The sequence below is a fragment of the Trichoderma atroviride genome, chromosome 7, assembly GCF_020647795.1.
Source record: "Trichoderma atroviride chromosome 7, complete sequence".
Classification (NCBI taxonomy): Eukaryota; Fungi; Ascomycota; class Sordariomycetes; order Hypocreales; family Hypocreaceae; genus Trichoderma; species Trichoderma atroviride.
This window is the reverse complement of record NC_089406.1, coordinates 492,006-505,378: the sequence shown is the minus strand read 5'-3', so window position 1 is coordinate 505,378 and position 13,373 is coordinate 492,006. Positions and strand designations below refer to the sequence as shown.

Genomic DNA, 13,373 nt, shown 5'->3' with positions numbered 1-13,373 from the left:
CGCCTTCTTTGCTGCATAAATCTCATTTCTCCTCAAGTCGCTTCAGTATAGCCGCCATATAAGTCTGAATATCCTCCAAAATGGCTGCGTTTTCCGCCTCCTTCTTAGCTGCGTTGTCCAAAGCTGTTTGAACAACGGCTTTGATCTGAGCTTGATGCTTGGCCATGTTTGAAGCCGTCTTTTGGACAACAGCTTTGAGCTCAGCTTGAACCAATTTACCATTTTCACTAATGGAGTTATCAATGGCCTTTTGGAGTTTGTCTATCTTTGAATCAAGGCGAAAAGAGTCTTTTTCAAGCAAGAGCTTCATATCGGATACACTCTTTGCGACGCCCTCATCCAGGTTCGAGGATGTCTTGTCTTTGGCAGATGATCTCACAGACGAATTCGCAGACGAACTTTGGTTGGTAGGTGTCTTTTCTTCATTGCGAGTGTCGGCAGACGTTGATGCAGTCGTGGAATTTGTTGATTTCATGCGTTCAAAGAGATGTTTGACGTCCCATGCCAGCGCCTGGTTGGGCTTCTTCGCTTCACTCTTCAAGGCGTTTTGGGATGGCGCCCGAGGCACAGCGCAGTTATCGAACAGTCTTTGCGGAGCACTACGTCTTCCGGGTAGCGTTTTGGAGGTGTCGGTGTTTTCAACTAGCCTCTGAGGGCCGTCCTGGCGTACAAACAGATTCGAGCCAACAGAACGGTTTTCGCGGAAGATCTCATCGAAGGAGTAGGCTGTTGAAGAAGCTTCCTCAGTTGGAGACGACGCCTCCAGGTTACCGCAGGGAAGCAACGTCGGGGGGAGCGTTAGTAACCGACACAGGAGACTCTCCGACTCTAATCCGCTTTCTCACACAAGGCTGTGTAGGTCTGTCTACGGCGATGGAGAGTTGAATCGGGGTGTTCTCTGCAGCGGCGACTGATGCAGAGATTTGATCTTCTGCAGTCTCCCGTGATCTCTTATTCGTTGTTGGAGTCGAGTTGGCCTTGGAGGTCTCGCCGTCGGCTGATGTTGGGAGGTAATGCGACGCTTTGGGATAGAGTTGGAAGTATTCTTCCGAATAATCTTCCACAACTCTCATACCGAATTTCTTCTTAACAACTTCGATATACTTGGGCGGGATCTTGGGGCCGTAGAGGGCGTTGAGGATCACAAAATTTGCCCAGCTGACGGATTCCAACGCAAAGCTCTTTTTCTGGGCTTTTCGATACAGGCAGTGGGATGATACCGACTTGGCGGCGCTCACCGTCCGAAGATATTTGCCATTTTGAATGATTTCAGCCATATCCTGCCGGTCATCTGCGATCATTCTCGTAGCTTGGGAGTAGAAGGCGTTTAAAACGGCCATGGTATCCTGGTAGTCGGGTGTACCAAATGCGAGGTCGTATGGGTAATCACTTGGTACCGTCACGTCGGCAAAGGTCAGCTTTGGCGGCTTCGGGACGACAGGAGACATCATGATGGGTGGAATAACCGCTAGGGGTGAAGCCATCTTCAATGTCAGGATAGCTGACGGCGATGAGCCTCAAGATGGATGGCGGAAGTAAAGGATGGGTTTCGAACGTGAAGGAGAGAAGAAGAGGAAGAAAACAATCGAGCATCAAGGCGGTGAGCAAAATTCTGCAGAACATGAACCGTTATAAGAATATACAGAAACTGCAATGCCAGGTGGTAAACAGCTGTCATTGTAGTTGACAGCTGGCGTTGGGAAATTCCGGTGCTGTTGTACAGAGCAGGTAGCTTTGGGAAATTATATAAAAAGCATGAGAAACATTATCCAGCACTCAATTTGCAGCTCAATAGTGCATATCATGCTCTCAGCAGCAGGCGTCAGAGGAAGAGGAGATCCAATGCGTAACCTCCACGATACGGAACGTAGGGGTACGCAAGTCAGGATCAAAAAGCTTGTATTCATAAGATCTGTGGTCTGACGCCACTATATATAAGATCTACTGTCCTTGTCCTTCCTTCCCTGGGGACGTCGGGGCAGGTGTCCCCCAACAGTGCAGCTAGTCTATATATAAAAGCAACTATTTAGTATTATATACACCTACCTTGCCCGTTTCCCAGTAATAGAAAACCAGAAACCAGACATAAAGCAACAAGACAGCCAGAATCATGATCCACAGGGTCACAGGGCACACTCAAAAGCAGTAGAGGTAGCTGGAACAGTAGAAGTAGCAGAAGTAGCAGAAGTAGCAGAAGTAGCAGAAGTAGCAGAAGTAGCAGAAGTAGCAGAAGTAGCAGAAGTAGTAGAAGTAGCAGAGGTGGTGTTATGGGATGAGCGACAGGAGAGACTACGTCTTCGGAGGGATCTATATGGTGCAGAACGTGGGTATCTCAAATAAGGAGTAGACAATGCTTGATTCTCTCTTATAAAGAAATGTGGGTTAGCTCACGATATACCCCTGATGGGACCCCCTTCGTCCAGGGACGTTGGGCAGCGTCCCCCAATGGGTAATAAGGAGCTAGGAGCAGAAGGTGATTACGTGTAGTATAGATATAAAACAACAGAAGTAGCTGCTGTTAATTACAGATAGAAAACGTAGTTTTACTAAGAACCTGCATAAGAACGACTTTGTACATACCATCACAGCAATCTGTCCAAGATCCATCTCAGCACCTACTCCTTCTCATGCCCACCTCCAGCTTCAACCACATCCTCCACCTGGTTGACCTTATCCTTTGAAAGAATACCATCCTCATCAAACACAGTAAGCGCCTCGCCGTGCTCAAGATCCCTCTGGAACAAGGCCCCAATCTTAGTAGCCTCGCGGTCGAGAAACGTCCACGGAGAGCGCCCCTTTGTGAATAAAAAGTCCATTTCTTCAAGAGTCTTTCCGGCAGATTCGGGGTAGAAGAGGAATACGACGATGCTCATGAGGTAACACAGAGCCATGAATATGATGTAAAGCTTCCAGCTATTTCACAAGTATACGTCAGTATATGGTACATTCTCGACGAGTGAGATAGAAGGTATGCTGACCTGATCTTTGCCATCGCCGTAGGGATATACAAAGCGAACCAGAAATTCTATCTTCCATCAGCTTCTAAAGTCCCCAATAGCAGGCGCTTTGCATGTTACTTACGACAAACCAGTTCGTAGCAGTCGTCATGGACGTGGCGCGACCACGCATACTCATGCTAAATATCTCGGGAGGATACACCCAGGCCACGCAAGCCCACGTAATTGCAAAGACCGCAACATAAATATACACAAAGGCAATAATCGTGCGCGACGCAGCGGCATTTGCGAAATCGAAGTTCGTCTTTTGTGTAAGCGAATCGAAGACGGGGTTACCTGATAAAGAATCAGTTAGCAAGAGATTGACAACAAAGGATCAATAAAACGTACCCTCTGTTTTCATGAGGATGCCAATAATCATCATCGAGATGCCCATGCCAACACCACCGATAACCATGGGCCATCTCCGTCCCCATTTGTCCATGTAGTACATGTTTGGGTAAGTAAAGACGTTGAGAACAACGCCTTGGAGACCGTTTGCCAAGAGGGATGAAGAAGTCGCGCCGAGGCCAGCTTGCTGGAAGAGGAATACCGCGTAATACATGATACTACCCAAGGTCAGAAAATGATGTTGAACAATAAACGTAAAAAACTTACACATTAATACCCGTCATCGATTGCCAGAATTGCTTTTTCACCGTTAGTATTCGACTCATGAATAGCAGGCTTTCGGGAGACATACAACACCAATACCGATCCACATACGGCGCCTGTGTGTTCCAATAAGCATATCAAAGTAGCTAGGCGGCGGGTGATTCTTCTCAAAGGAAATCTTGGCCACAATTTCCGCCAGCTCAGCTTGCACATAAGGATCATTAACATCTCCTCCGGCGTGAACCTGTGCAAGCACCTGCAGCGCCTCTTCCTGTCTATCTTTCTGGACGAGCCATCTGGGCGATTCGGGCATGAACCACATGGTAATATGCAGAGTCACCGTAGCCTACCTCTCATTAGTTCTTCTCTTCAATGCGGTAGAAAACATCTAAGTTATGACTCACAATCATCTGTAGCCCCATTGGAAGCCTCCATGATGCGCTGCCGTTGATATGACTTGTTCCGAATTGAATCCAGAACGCGACAAGAATGCCAAAGTTGACAAAACACTGGAAAACACTAATGATACGGCCGCGAATCCTATAATCTCATTAACAGGAACCTCAATAATCCGATGAAAACATCAACATACTCTCTCGGCGCAATCTCGCTTTGGTACATGGTAACCTATCTCCATTAGCATCCCTTGAGAGCACAAGACAATCCACCTTACCATCATCGTCAAGCATCCATTTCCAAGTCCATTGATGACTCTTCCCGCAACAAGAGCCTCGACATTATTCGCAGCAGCAGAAATAGCACAACCAATCGTGAAAATCGCAGACCCAAGCAAAATCGTCTTCCGTCGGCCCAGTCTGTCTGCAAGGAAAGCGCCCGTCAAGAGAGAGCCCGCAAAGGCTCCCGCCAAGATGGACGCCGTGATACCTCCTTGACGAAAGTTGCTTGGGTGGTTAAAGTAGTTTAAGAACTGTGGCATTGCCAAGATGCCGCCTTCCAAAGTCGTTAGTCGATATAGCGCCATGGAGTTATTCGGTCGCTGCGACCCAACTTACTCATTGAGCCCGTGTCCTAAAGAGGTAAATGTTAATTGTCAATTTCCTGCATTGCGAAACTAATGACTTACATATCCAAAGGCTAAGCCTCCGGTACATGGCGCAATGCCATAAAAGTAGACTGCCTACAACAGAATCAGCGTCTAATCTCAGTTCATCTCAAACCATCACAACGTTTGCAGCCACGTACCTTTCTCACCATATTGTCATCAACATTTACTCAATTGATCAACAACTCTCTTCCATATCTAGACCCCATCCCCATCATCACCAGACTCAATTATATACAAAAAGAGACAGTACAGAAATAACCGAAGAGCCGATCTGCGCACCACGATTGGATGCTTCGCTAGATGTTTTACCCCAGACTCCACAGCCCGAAATCTGGGGAAGCTAGCCAGACCCGTCGGCTGACTAGCCGAGAGCTTCGACAACCAAACGAACTAAGAGCAATTTCTCCGAGAACCAAAGTGCAGCTTCAACCGGCGGGTCTTTTGAGGAGCCGAACTACCGGCGAAAATGCCATGATTGGATGTTTCAGTGTAATAGAAGCGATAGCTCAACAGTATATCACCGCGTAGCTCGTCCTACGATGGTAAAATGTTTTGAGATATAAGTCCTCCAGAGACCCAATTTCTTTTATTTGCTTCTTCAGCGTTTTACAACTGTAGTTTACAATTCCAATCACAAAAATTCACAATGGCGCCCTCACGGACAGACACCACCACCAGCAGAGAGTTCATCGGCTCCAGCTCTCCAGCTTCAGAAGTCAAAATCACAGGCTTCAAAGCTCACGGTAAGCACATGCTCAATCACCACAACTTCACCTTCTAAGCTCATCACAAGCCAGACCTGAGATTTCCCACCAGTTTGGACCTCTCCGGCTCAGATGCCATGAACCCAGGCCCCAACTACAGCGCCGCATACATCATCCTCCAAACAAACACAGATCTCCAAGGCCATGGCTTCGCATTCACCATTGGCCGCGGCAACAACCTCTGCACAGCCGCAGCCGAGATGATTGCCGAGCGCCTCGTCGGAAAGACGCTCGCCGAACTAACACAAAACATGGGCCAAACCTGGCGGCATCTCGTGTCAGATTCGCAGCTTCGTTGGGTCGGTCCGGAAAAGGGTGTCATTCATCTCGGCCTCAGCACGTGCGTCAATGCCGTCTGGGATCTCTGGGGCCGATATCTGAACAAGCCGGTCTGGAAGATTGTCGCCGACATGACGCCGGAGGAATTCGTCAACTGCATTGATTTCCGGTACATTGTCGATGCCATCACTCCGGAGGAAGCCATTACTCTGCTGCGTGAGCAAGAAAAGACAAAGGCGGCACGGCTAGAAGAAGCACGCATCAGCAGAGCCGTGCCAGCGTACACAACGCAAGCGGGATGGCTGGGCTTTTCTGATGAGAAGATGGTGCAGTTGATCAAGTCGAATCTTGCTCTCGGCATGGATAAGTTCAAGTTCAAAGTTGGTGGCAATCTTGAAGACGACATACGCCGGCTGCAGATTGCTCGCGATACTATCGGATACGATCGCATGCTCATGGTTGACGCCAATCAAGTATGGAGTGTACCTGATGCAATTGAGTACATGTTACAGCTTGTCAAGTATAAGCCACTGTAGGTTTCGTCTTTCCAATTGTCTAACCAGCAAATGTACTGATATCAACCGTCTTCTCCAGCTTCATCGAAGAGCCCACTTCGCCTGATGACATTCTCGGCCACGCCGAAATCAGAAAAGCCCTGAAGCCCCACGGCGTGGGTGTAGCCACCGGCGAGCACTGCCAAAACCGCGTCATGTTCAAACAGTTGCTCCAGGCGGGATCAATCGACTATTGCCAAATCGATGCTTGCAGGTTAGGTGGCGTTAACGAAGTCATGGCCGTTCTGCTAATGGCAAAGAAGTAAGTCATGGGAAAACCAGTCACGTACCAATCAAGGCCCTCGTTCATACATCTAATCCATATTGCAGATTCAATGTCCCAATTGTACCCCACAGTGGAGGCATTGGCCTCAACGAATACACGCAGCACCTTGCCCTGATAAACTATCTATGTGTAGCGGGAGAAAAGAGTCTGCTAGAGCACATCAACTCGTTCCGTGACGTTTTGACAAACCCCTGTCAGACCAAAGACGGTCATTTCGTCACACCAGACGAGCCAGGATACAGCGTAGAGTATACGCCAGAGGCGATAGAGAAGTACACATACCCGTCGGGCAGCTTCTGGAAGAGTGAGCAAGGACAGGCAATCATGAATGAGCCAAAGATATAATTACACATTTTGTATAGATATGAAATAGATAATGTGTGGGGTGTTTGAATAGAAAGATGCTGCTCAAGCGGACTGAAAGATGTTTTGAAAATAGCCAAATTCGTCCAGCCAATCTTCAAACAGTTGCAGATTGGCGGCATCAGAAACTGCAGCATCTCCAAGCTCCAAGTCGCCAGGATCAGCTCCAAATACGGTAGAAGCAGTCTGTAGCGTCGGTGCCGTTGCCAAAAGTCCATCTTGGATATCAGCAGTAGTGACGAGCATTGATGAATGGTCAACAGTGTCATCATCTTGACTTTGTGCCACAATGAGTTTGGCGGAATGGTTTTCAGCATTATTCGCTGTGGGTGGACGCCTCCAACTTGGGGCTTGGATAGAAATCTCTGCTACTTTGCCAGCAGGCTGTTTTGCAGGCATATGGTCATTGAAGAATGCGACGAGAGGATCTTGCTCGGTTGCGCTGGCGTGCGCCGTTGGTTCTTGAGAATGCGAAGCTGCAAGCTTGAAAAAGTCATGGTAGAAGCTCGCGTGCCAATAAATGTCGCCGAGCTGTTCTAACAGCACCATGCATTTGTTGAATCGATCGATGTGAGGTTGTCTCCCAGATGGATCTGGCGAGGACCGCATCATAAGGAGATGGACAATGAGTGGCGGCAGAATAGCCGTAACGCTGTGATGCAATTAATAAGAATTTTTTAAAGCTTGGAAAAAAGACGTTAGTTACCATATCGTAGGGCAGTATTTAACTAGATCCAGCCTGACGAGCTCGACAGCGAGCCTCGTAGAGTCCTCGGCGGCGGCCTGAACTTTTGGCAGAGGTAATTGTGCACCACTGGGGCGACTTTCGTCCAGAACATGGTGTGACTTGTGGAGGGCGATGATAACAATGCTTCAGAATAAATTAGTTACGGAGTAGATGGTAATACCAAGTGTCGTGGCAGCCTTACTTGTAAATCAGATGCAAAAGAGCCCTGTACAGAGTGCAAATACCTCGTTTGTCGAAGTCTCTGCTATTCTCCTCATGCAACTTGGCACTTGGCACCAAGTTGAGACGCCAATGTTGGAGAGTTTCTTCACAAAGGCCTATCTGTTCAGGTAGTGATCCAGCCGCTGTCGCGATGTTGTGCGGAAGCGACAACACTCCCTCCATGTATTGGCACAGTTTCACAAACTCGATAAAGAATTCCTTTACCGTTTGATCATCCTCGCTATCCCCATCCTCTTTCAGATCATCAAGCGTGAGCATAGGAACCGTGCAGTCCAGGCTGTTGATGTGCATAGGACGTCCCGTGCCCAGCGTAGTGAGCCGATCTCGAACCAGGCATGCCCACCATATTCTAGCCCAAAGCTTGTGTTGCGGCTCTTGTCCGGCGTTTCTATGTAATCCTAAGCCTTGCGAGAGGCTAATAGCTTGGTGTACCCAAAACCAAGTGTGCTTCTGTTCAACCATGGACGGGTAGTAGTGGCTCATCAGGAGAAGCGCTTGAATGTTGGTAATGTCATCTGATTCAAAATCAAAGTCGTATAAATACTAAAAAAAGTGAGTATAATCATCCATAGGATACTGCAAGTATGACAAACGTACTCGAGCTCTTTTGTGCAGTTGATTCCTCGCTTCTTTACGCGACGTGAATCCGGCGTCTCTCAATGTGCTGGCAGGCACCGTCTAAAACCACGTCAAATGAGCGAAACACCTCACAAATATGGGATCAACATACCGCACTGGCCGTAAATATGATGGCTTGGAGAAGTAACAGACTGGTGCCGTAAGAGTGAAGTGCGGCGTTGCGATCGTTTTTGTAGTAGCCTTCCAGAAAGCTAGACTTGTCGATGATGGGGAAGAACGGATGAAAGAGCTGGAAATAGTTGGACACAAACTCGTCCATGACTCTCTTCGGAGGCAAGCCGAGAGCCCCTTTTCGTCTCAGGTACTGTATGTCTTCTTCGTCCAGCCTGGAATGTTTAATGGCCCCCGAGTCATCCTCATCGTCCTGAGAAACGGCCAGCAGCGAGGACTGGCCGTCAGGGGCAAAGCTGCGAAAGAAGGGATAATGCGGAACCTGGTGCAACATGGCATGCTGCGGAATCAATCGAGGCATCACCGGTGGCCTGGTTGCGTCGTCAATCCTCAGGTCGTCGCTCAACGACGGCGGCGCCTTTGCAGGCTCATTCTTGCCGCGCCTCTTCTTGCGGGCCTGGACAAGGCAGTCGAAGCCATCGAGCTGGCATTTGGTGCATGGAACGCCGGTTTTGAGCACGTCGCAGCGAATCTTGCGAGCGCGGCAGCACGAACAGGCTTTGGAGGCGCGTTTCTTCTTTTTGGCGGATGAAGCAGCCGTGGATGGGGGAGTCTGCTCGTCTGAGTGAGCCATGGATGCTTGGTTTGGCTGAGAGCGCCGAGGCCGGAGTGATGGGGGAGTAGAAGCTTCGACAAAGATCCACGACCAGATGGAGCCGAGGCTTTCCAATGATTGCAAACAGAGTCAAGACAGGCTATGAGGATTCAAGAATTAGAATTACGAATTAATCGAGGACTGTCGAGTACTCCAGCGCAGCAGTGAATGTCATTCAGGAAACGAGACGGCGCTGGTGGCTACAAGAAGGCGCTGCTACTGCTGACTAACCGGCATCCAGGCTCTCATCCCAAATAAGAGCCATCATTCGATGATGATGCGGCGAGAATCAGTATTTTCTCAAAAGGCAATTAATCAATTGTCCCCTTGGCATATTCAAGCACATCCCATTCTCGCTCGCATCCACACGCAATCGACATCAACACGTTCCATCGTTTCTACAGCGCCAGCAGTCCAACCAGACCCCTGCAGCCTCCCCTCCACCAGCGCTAAAAGGCCCCATAAACCGCCCGGCGCGTCTAAACTCCAAGCGCGCAACCTCACTTGAATTTCTTTCACCTTCACTTCCTGGCACCTGGCAAAACCGGCCTCAACAACGCCTCACTTTGATGGCAGTTCAAAACCCTGAACAGCTGCGCCAGCTGGCACACAAAAACAGCAAACGAAACGGCGTTTTGCATTAAACAGCTGCCGGAACAATGAGCTGCCCCGGAATCCGAAATCATTTCTTCTTGCCAGGTATAAAGTTCTTGTTCTTCCTCGTTGAACTTCTTTTTTTTCCCCTTTCCACATCGACCAAACTCGCATCGCGACATCTCCTCCTCGTCGTCTTCCTTCTTCTTTTTCTTTCACATCCACCTTCTTCTTTCACATCCATCTTCTTCTTCATCCTTCTTTTCCCCTTCTTCTTCTTCCACATTCTTTTCCCTTTGCTAAGCAGTTCTACTCTGTAGTCTGCGATTCTCTCCAACGACTAACCTTCCCTCCTCCCTCCAGCAAAGCACCAGCCCAACTCCTCTTCTCTCCTCTCACTCGCATCACCACCAGCCCGTGCTATCTTTCCTCTCCCTCCATCTCACAGCACCTCGGCCCAGAACAGCCCAGCGACAGTCTCCCAACGTGCTCTCCTTCCAACATGCCTCCCAACGTGCACTTCCATCTTGTTCTTCAAATACGCTTCAATATGCTTCAATTCTGTTTCAAAACCGCTTCAAAACCGCTTCAATTCCGTTTCAAACTGCTTCAAACTGCTTCAATCCGCTCCTCATCGTAAACCCATCTCCGCCTCCCTCCAGCTCGCCTTTGCCCCTCGCGCTCCCCCCCCTTTCGCGACTTCGGACTCCGCAAGTGCTCGCGGTGATGACATCTTTTCACAATCCTTTTGCTGGGAAAAGCCTCTGAGAAAAGAGCAATCTTTTTCTTCACTGGCAAATGACCGCATCACAAGAACAGAGATCTGAGCGAGCACCCGAGTCTTCTTCCCTTTTACCCTTTTTTTGCACTCTTCTTCCTTTTTTGTCCTTGTCTTTGTAGGAATTTCCCCCCCCTCTTTGTTGGTTGTTCCTCGCAGTAGCCGCAATGACCGACAATTTTGCACCTCGAGAAGTCTCTTTTTTTTTCCCCGCGGTGAGGGTTCAAAACAAGGACTCGTGATTATTCTTCTCCCTAGTGGGATATAGTTTTCAATCGGAGCAGGCTGAGCCACAACCAACACAAGATGTAATTCTTACCAAGGTCGGTCGGAATAGCTAGTTTGGTGATTTGAGAGGGTAAAAAGGGGAGCGAGTCGGTATCTTGTTTTTCTTACGAACAAAGTGAAAACCACCTGGTGATGATTCAAGGTCCAAAAAGCCAAATTTGCAGGCAACAGCAGTAGGAGTGACAATCCTTGGCTGCGGGTTGCCGGTGAGAACATTAAGAGAGCTAATCTGAGGGTGGCCCATTGATTCACTTTGTTTCGGTTTCTTTTTTTTTTTCGTCTTTTTTTTCCTTTGTGTACTGAGGATGCGTAAGAAGAGGACGTGGCAAGTAGTCACTATGGCATTCAGCAAGCGTAGATAGATGAATGAACGATTGATGCTTAAAGAATAGACATGTACACAATACCACTGCACGGTGCCATTCAAGCAAAGTCTCTTCAAAGCGAAAAATTCTATTCGGCCTGTCTTCCTTTTGCTTTTAATAATCTCTACTCTCATCGTAAAAATCCTCCCCAGCCCGGTTGATATCATGTGCCATCCATGGGTGGGTATTACTTGGCCCGCCAGATGCAAATCCTACATAGTCAAAAAAATCTACAACATCCTTGCTTGCTTCGAGTCTTTGTGCTCCTTAAAAAAAAAAGTTTCTTTCATTTCCTTTCATCTGCTCCCTTCAGTTCTTCTTGCCAACAGGCTTGCTGTACATCCATATCGCGCAGAATCCAACAAAACCCGACACCGTCGCCCCAATGCCAGAGATCCAAGGCCAGGCGCCCGAGATGACAAAGCTGCGAGGCCACTCGTCGTGCGCAAAGTGGCGGACGCTGACTGTGTTCTTCTCTTCAACGTTGGTGAGGAAAGGGCGCTTGTAGTTGACCTTGAAGTTGAAGATGCCATGCTGGTCGGGGAGGGTGAAGGAGACGCCATACACGGCAGCGTCGCCAGTGGTGCGGGTGCGAGCCAAGTTGAGGCGGTGGAAGGGCGAAAGCATGGAAAACTCGAGCTGGAGAACGTCGTCCTGAGGAAGGGAGAAGGGAACCCATTTGTCCCAGCTCCACTCAGAGAGGGAGATGTTGTAAGACTAGAAGAGTTGAAGAAAAAAATGTCAGTGCCAATATGCCAATTTGAGCTCCTTCATGTGCCACTTACCACATCGTTCTTGATACGGTAGATGCCGGGGTTCAGCTCATCAGAGTCCTGCAGCTTGTGCTCAATGCTGTTCACTCGCAGCACACCAATCTCTTGGAACGCCCAGCCCGATACTCTCTTCGCAAACTCCTGGTTATCGGTCCTGAAGCTATTTCCACCAGGCTTGCCAACCACGGCCTCAAACCACTTGTTCTGCAGCATCTCGGCAGATCCCAGAACCGTCACGCGAGCAGAGTTGCGCGCCTCAAAGACCGACAGAAGCGACAGTTGCTGGCCGGCAGCGAACAAGTCATCGGCATCCAGAACCTCGGCCTGCTCCTTGGGGTTGTAGCTGTACGCAGTGGCCGAGGCGCGAACGACGGGCGTGAGCAGAGGTCCAGAGCCAAGGACATGGCCAACAGCGTGGGGGAACGCCACAACGCCGCCTTCAATCTCAAAGTACGGCTTCAAGCCGGGGCGAATGTTGATGGGCCCTTCGACAACGAGGACGTCGTGGGATTCGGCAGCGGAGCGAACGTCGTAGTTGAAGTGGTCGATGACGGTGCCGGTGCGCTCAACAGGCAAGGAAATGTCGAGCTCGGAGAGAAGGCCGACGATGGAGGTGGACGAGGGCACAGTGGACGTCTGCGCAACGAGGATGTTTCCGTCGGCGTTGACAAAGTTGACGAGATGGCTGGGCGTCAGGTTTGGCCCCAGGCCTGTGCAAGAGTCAGCGAGCCATTGGGAGATTTGCGCAGAAGCACTGGACGCAGCTCTGCAGGTAGATGCGAGACTGGTATCAAACAAACATACCCTTGACCTTGGAAGGCAGAAACAACAGGTGGTCGTATTTCCTCTCGCCCAGGTGGAAGAGCGCCAGTCCCTCGCTCCGCGGCGTCTCGTATGAAACATCGTAGCCTCGAGCTGCAAAAGACGTAATAATACCAAAAGTCAGCTTATTCTAGTCTTCCAATTGCTATGTTCAGAGCAGAAGAGTATATCATATATGTGGCGCATCATCTCGCAGCATCTCGCATCAACGCACCCGTCAGATCGCCAAGAAACTGGCTATACAAGTCCTTCTCAGCAACATCGTCCAGCACCACCAGCAAGCGATTGCCCGCCGTGCTGACCGCCGAAACAGCCGCCGCGTACACGAGCGCAGCCACGCTCAGAATCGACCACATCGCGAACAATCAGACGAAATTTGCGTGGGCGTGGTGGAAAAGGTGCAGGTTTGCAGTGGGAGGACACCTGTAAGCTGGAAGCTCCCGCTATAGCTATGC

General features: G+C 49.4%; 5 protein-coding genes across 5 annotated transcripts; 1 reads left to right on the top strand and 4 right to left on the bottom strand.

The window, feature by feature from the left end:
* Positions 1-22: 22 nt before the first annotated feature.
* On the bottom strand, positions 23-1,451 carry TrAtP1_012157 (uncharacterized protein; the record flags this gene model as incomplete). Its single annotated transcript, XM_066115413.1, has 2 exons — positions 23-760; positions 846-1,451. 2 exons carry the CDS (start codon positions 1,449-1,451, stop codon positions 23-25), a joined length of 1,344 nt encoding a protein of 447 aa, XP_065971511.1.
* Positions 1,452-2,615: 1,164 nt separating this feature from the next.
* Positions 2,616-4,826, bottom strand: TrAtP1_012156 (uncharacterized protein; the record flags this gene model as incomplete). Its single annotated transcript, XM_066115412.1, has 12 exons — positions 2,616-2,913; positions 2,979-3,025; positions 3,082-3,293; positions 3,348-3,565; positions 3,615-3,646; positions 3,700-3,957; positions 4,016-4,151; positions 4,204-4,238; positions 4,285-4,562; positions 4,625-4,640; positions 4,696-4,749; positions 4,815-4,826. 12 exons carry the CDS (start codon positions 4,824-4,826, stop codon positions 2,616-2,618), a joined length of 1,596 nt encoding a protein of 531 aa, XP_065971510.1.
* A 497-nt stretch (positions 4,827-5,323) lies between these two features.
* On the top strand, positions 5,324-6,905 carry TrAtP1_012155 (uncharacterized protein; the record flags this gene model as incomplete). The annotated part of the gene is made up of 4 exons (XM_014090417.2): positions 5,324-5,420; positions 5,475-6,252; positions 6,315-6,536; positions 6,605-6,905. 4 exons carry the CDS (start codon positions 5,324-5,326, stop codon positions 6,903-6,905), a joined length of 1,398 nt encoding a protein of 465 aa, XP_013945892.2.
* A 63-nt stretch (positions 6,906-6,968) lies between these two features.
* TrAtP1_012154 (uncharacterized protein) lies at positions 6,969-9,277 on the bottom strand (the record flags this gene model as incomplete). Its single annotated transcript, XM_014090418.2, has 5 exons — positions 6,969-7,575; positions 7,630-7,794; positions 7,853-8,436; positions 8,491-8,571; positions 8,624-9,277. 5 exons carry the CDS (start codon positions 9,275-9,277, stop codon positions 6,969-6,971), a joined length of 2,091 nt encoding a protein of 696 aa, XP_013945893.2.
* Positions 9,278-11,397: 2,120 nt separating this feature from the next.
* TrAtP1_012153 (uncharacterized protein) lies at positions 11,398-13,366 on the bottom strand. The gene is made up of 4 exons (XM_014090419.2): positions 13,133-13,366; positions 12,901-13,011; positions 12,109-12,806; positions 11,398-12,040 (listed from the first exon to the last, which is right to left on the bottom strand). The coding sequence occupies exons 1-4, from the start codon at positions 13,272-13,274 to the stop codon at positions 11,633-11,635; spliced, it is 1,359 nt and encodes a 452-aa protein (XP_013945894.1). The 5' UTR covers positions 13,275-13,366; the 3' UTR covers positions 11,398-11,632.
* Between the last annotated feature and the right edge of the window lie 7 nt (positions 13,367-13,373).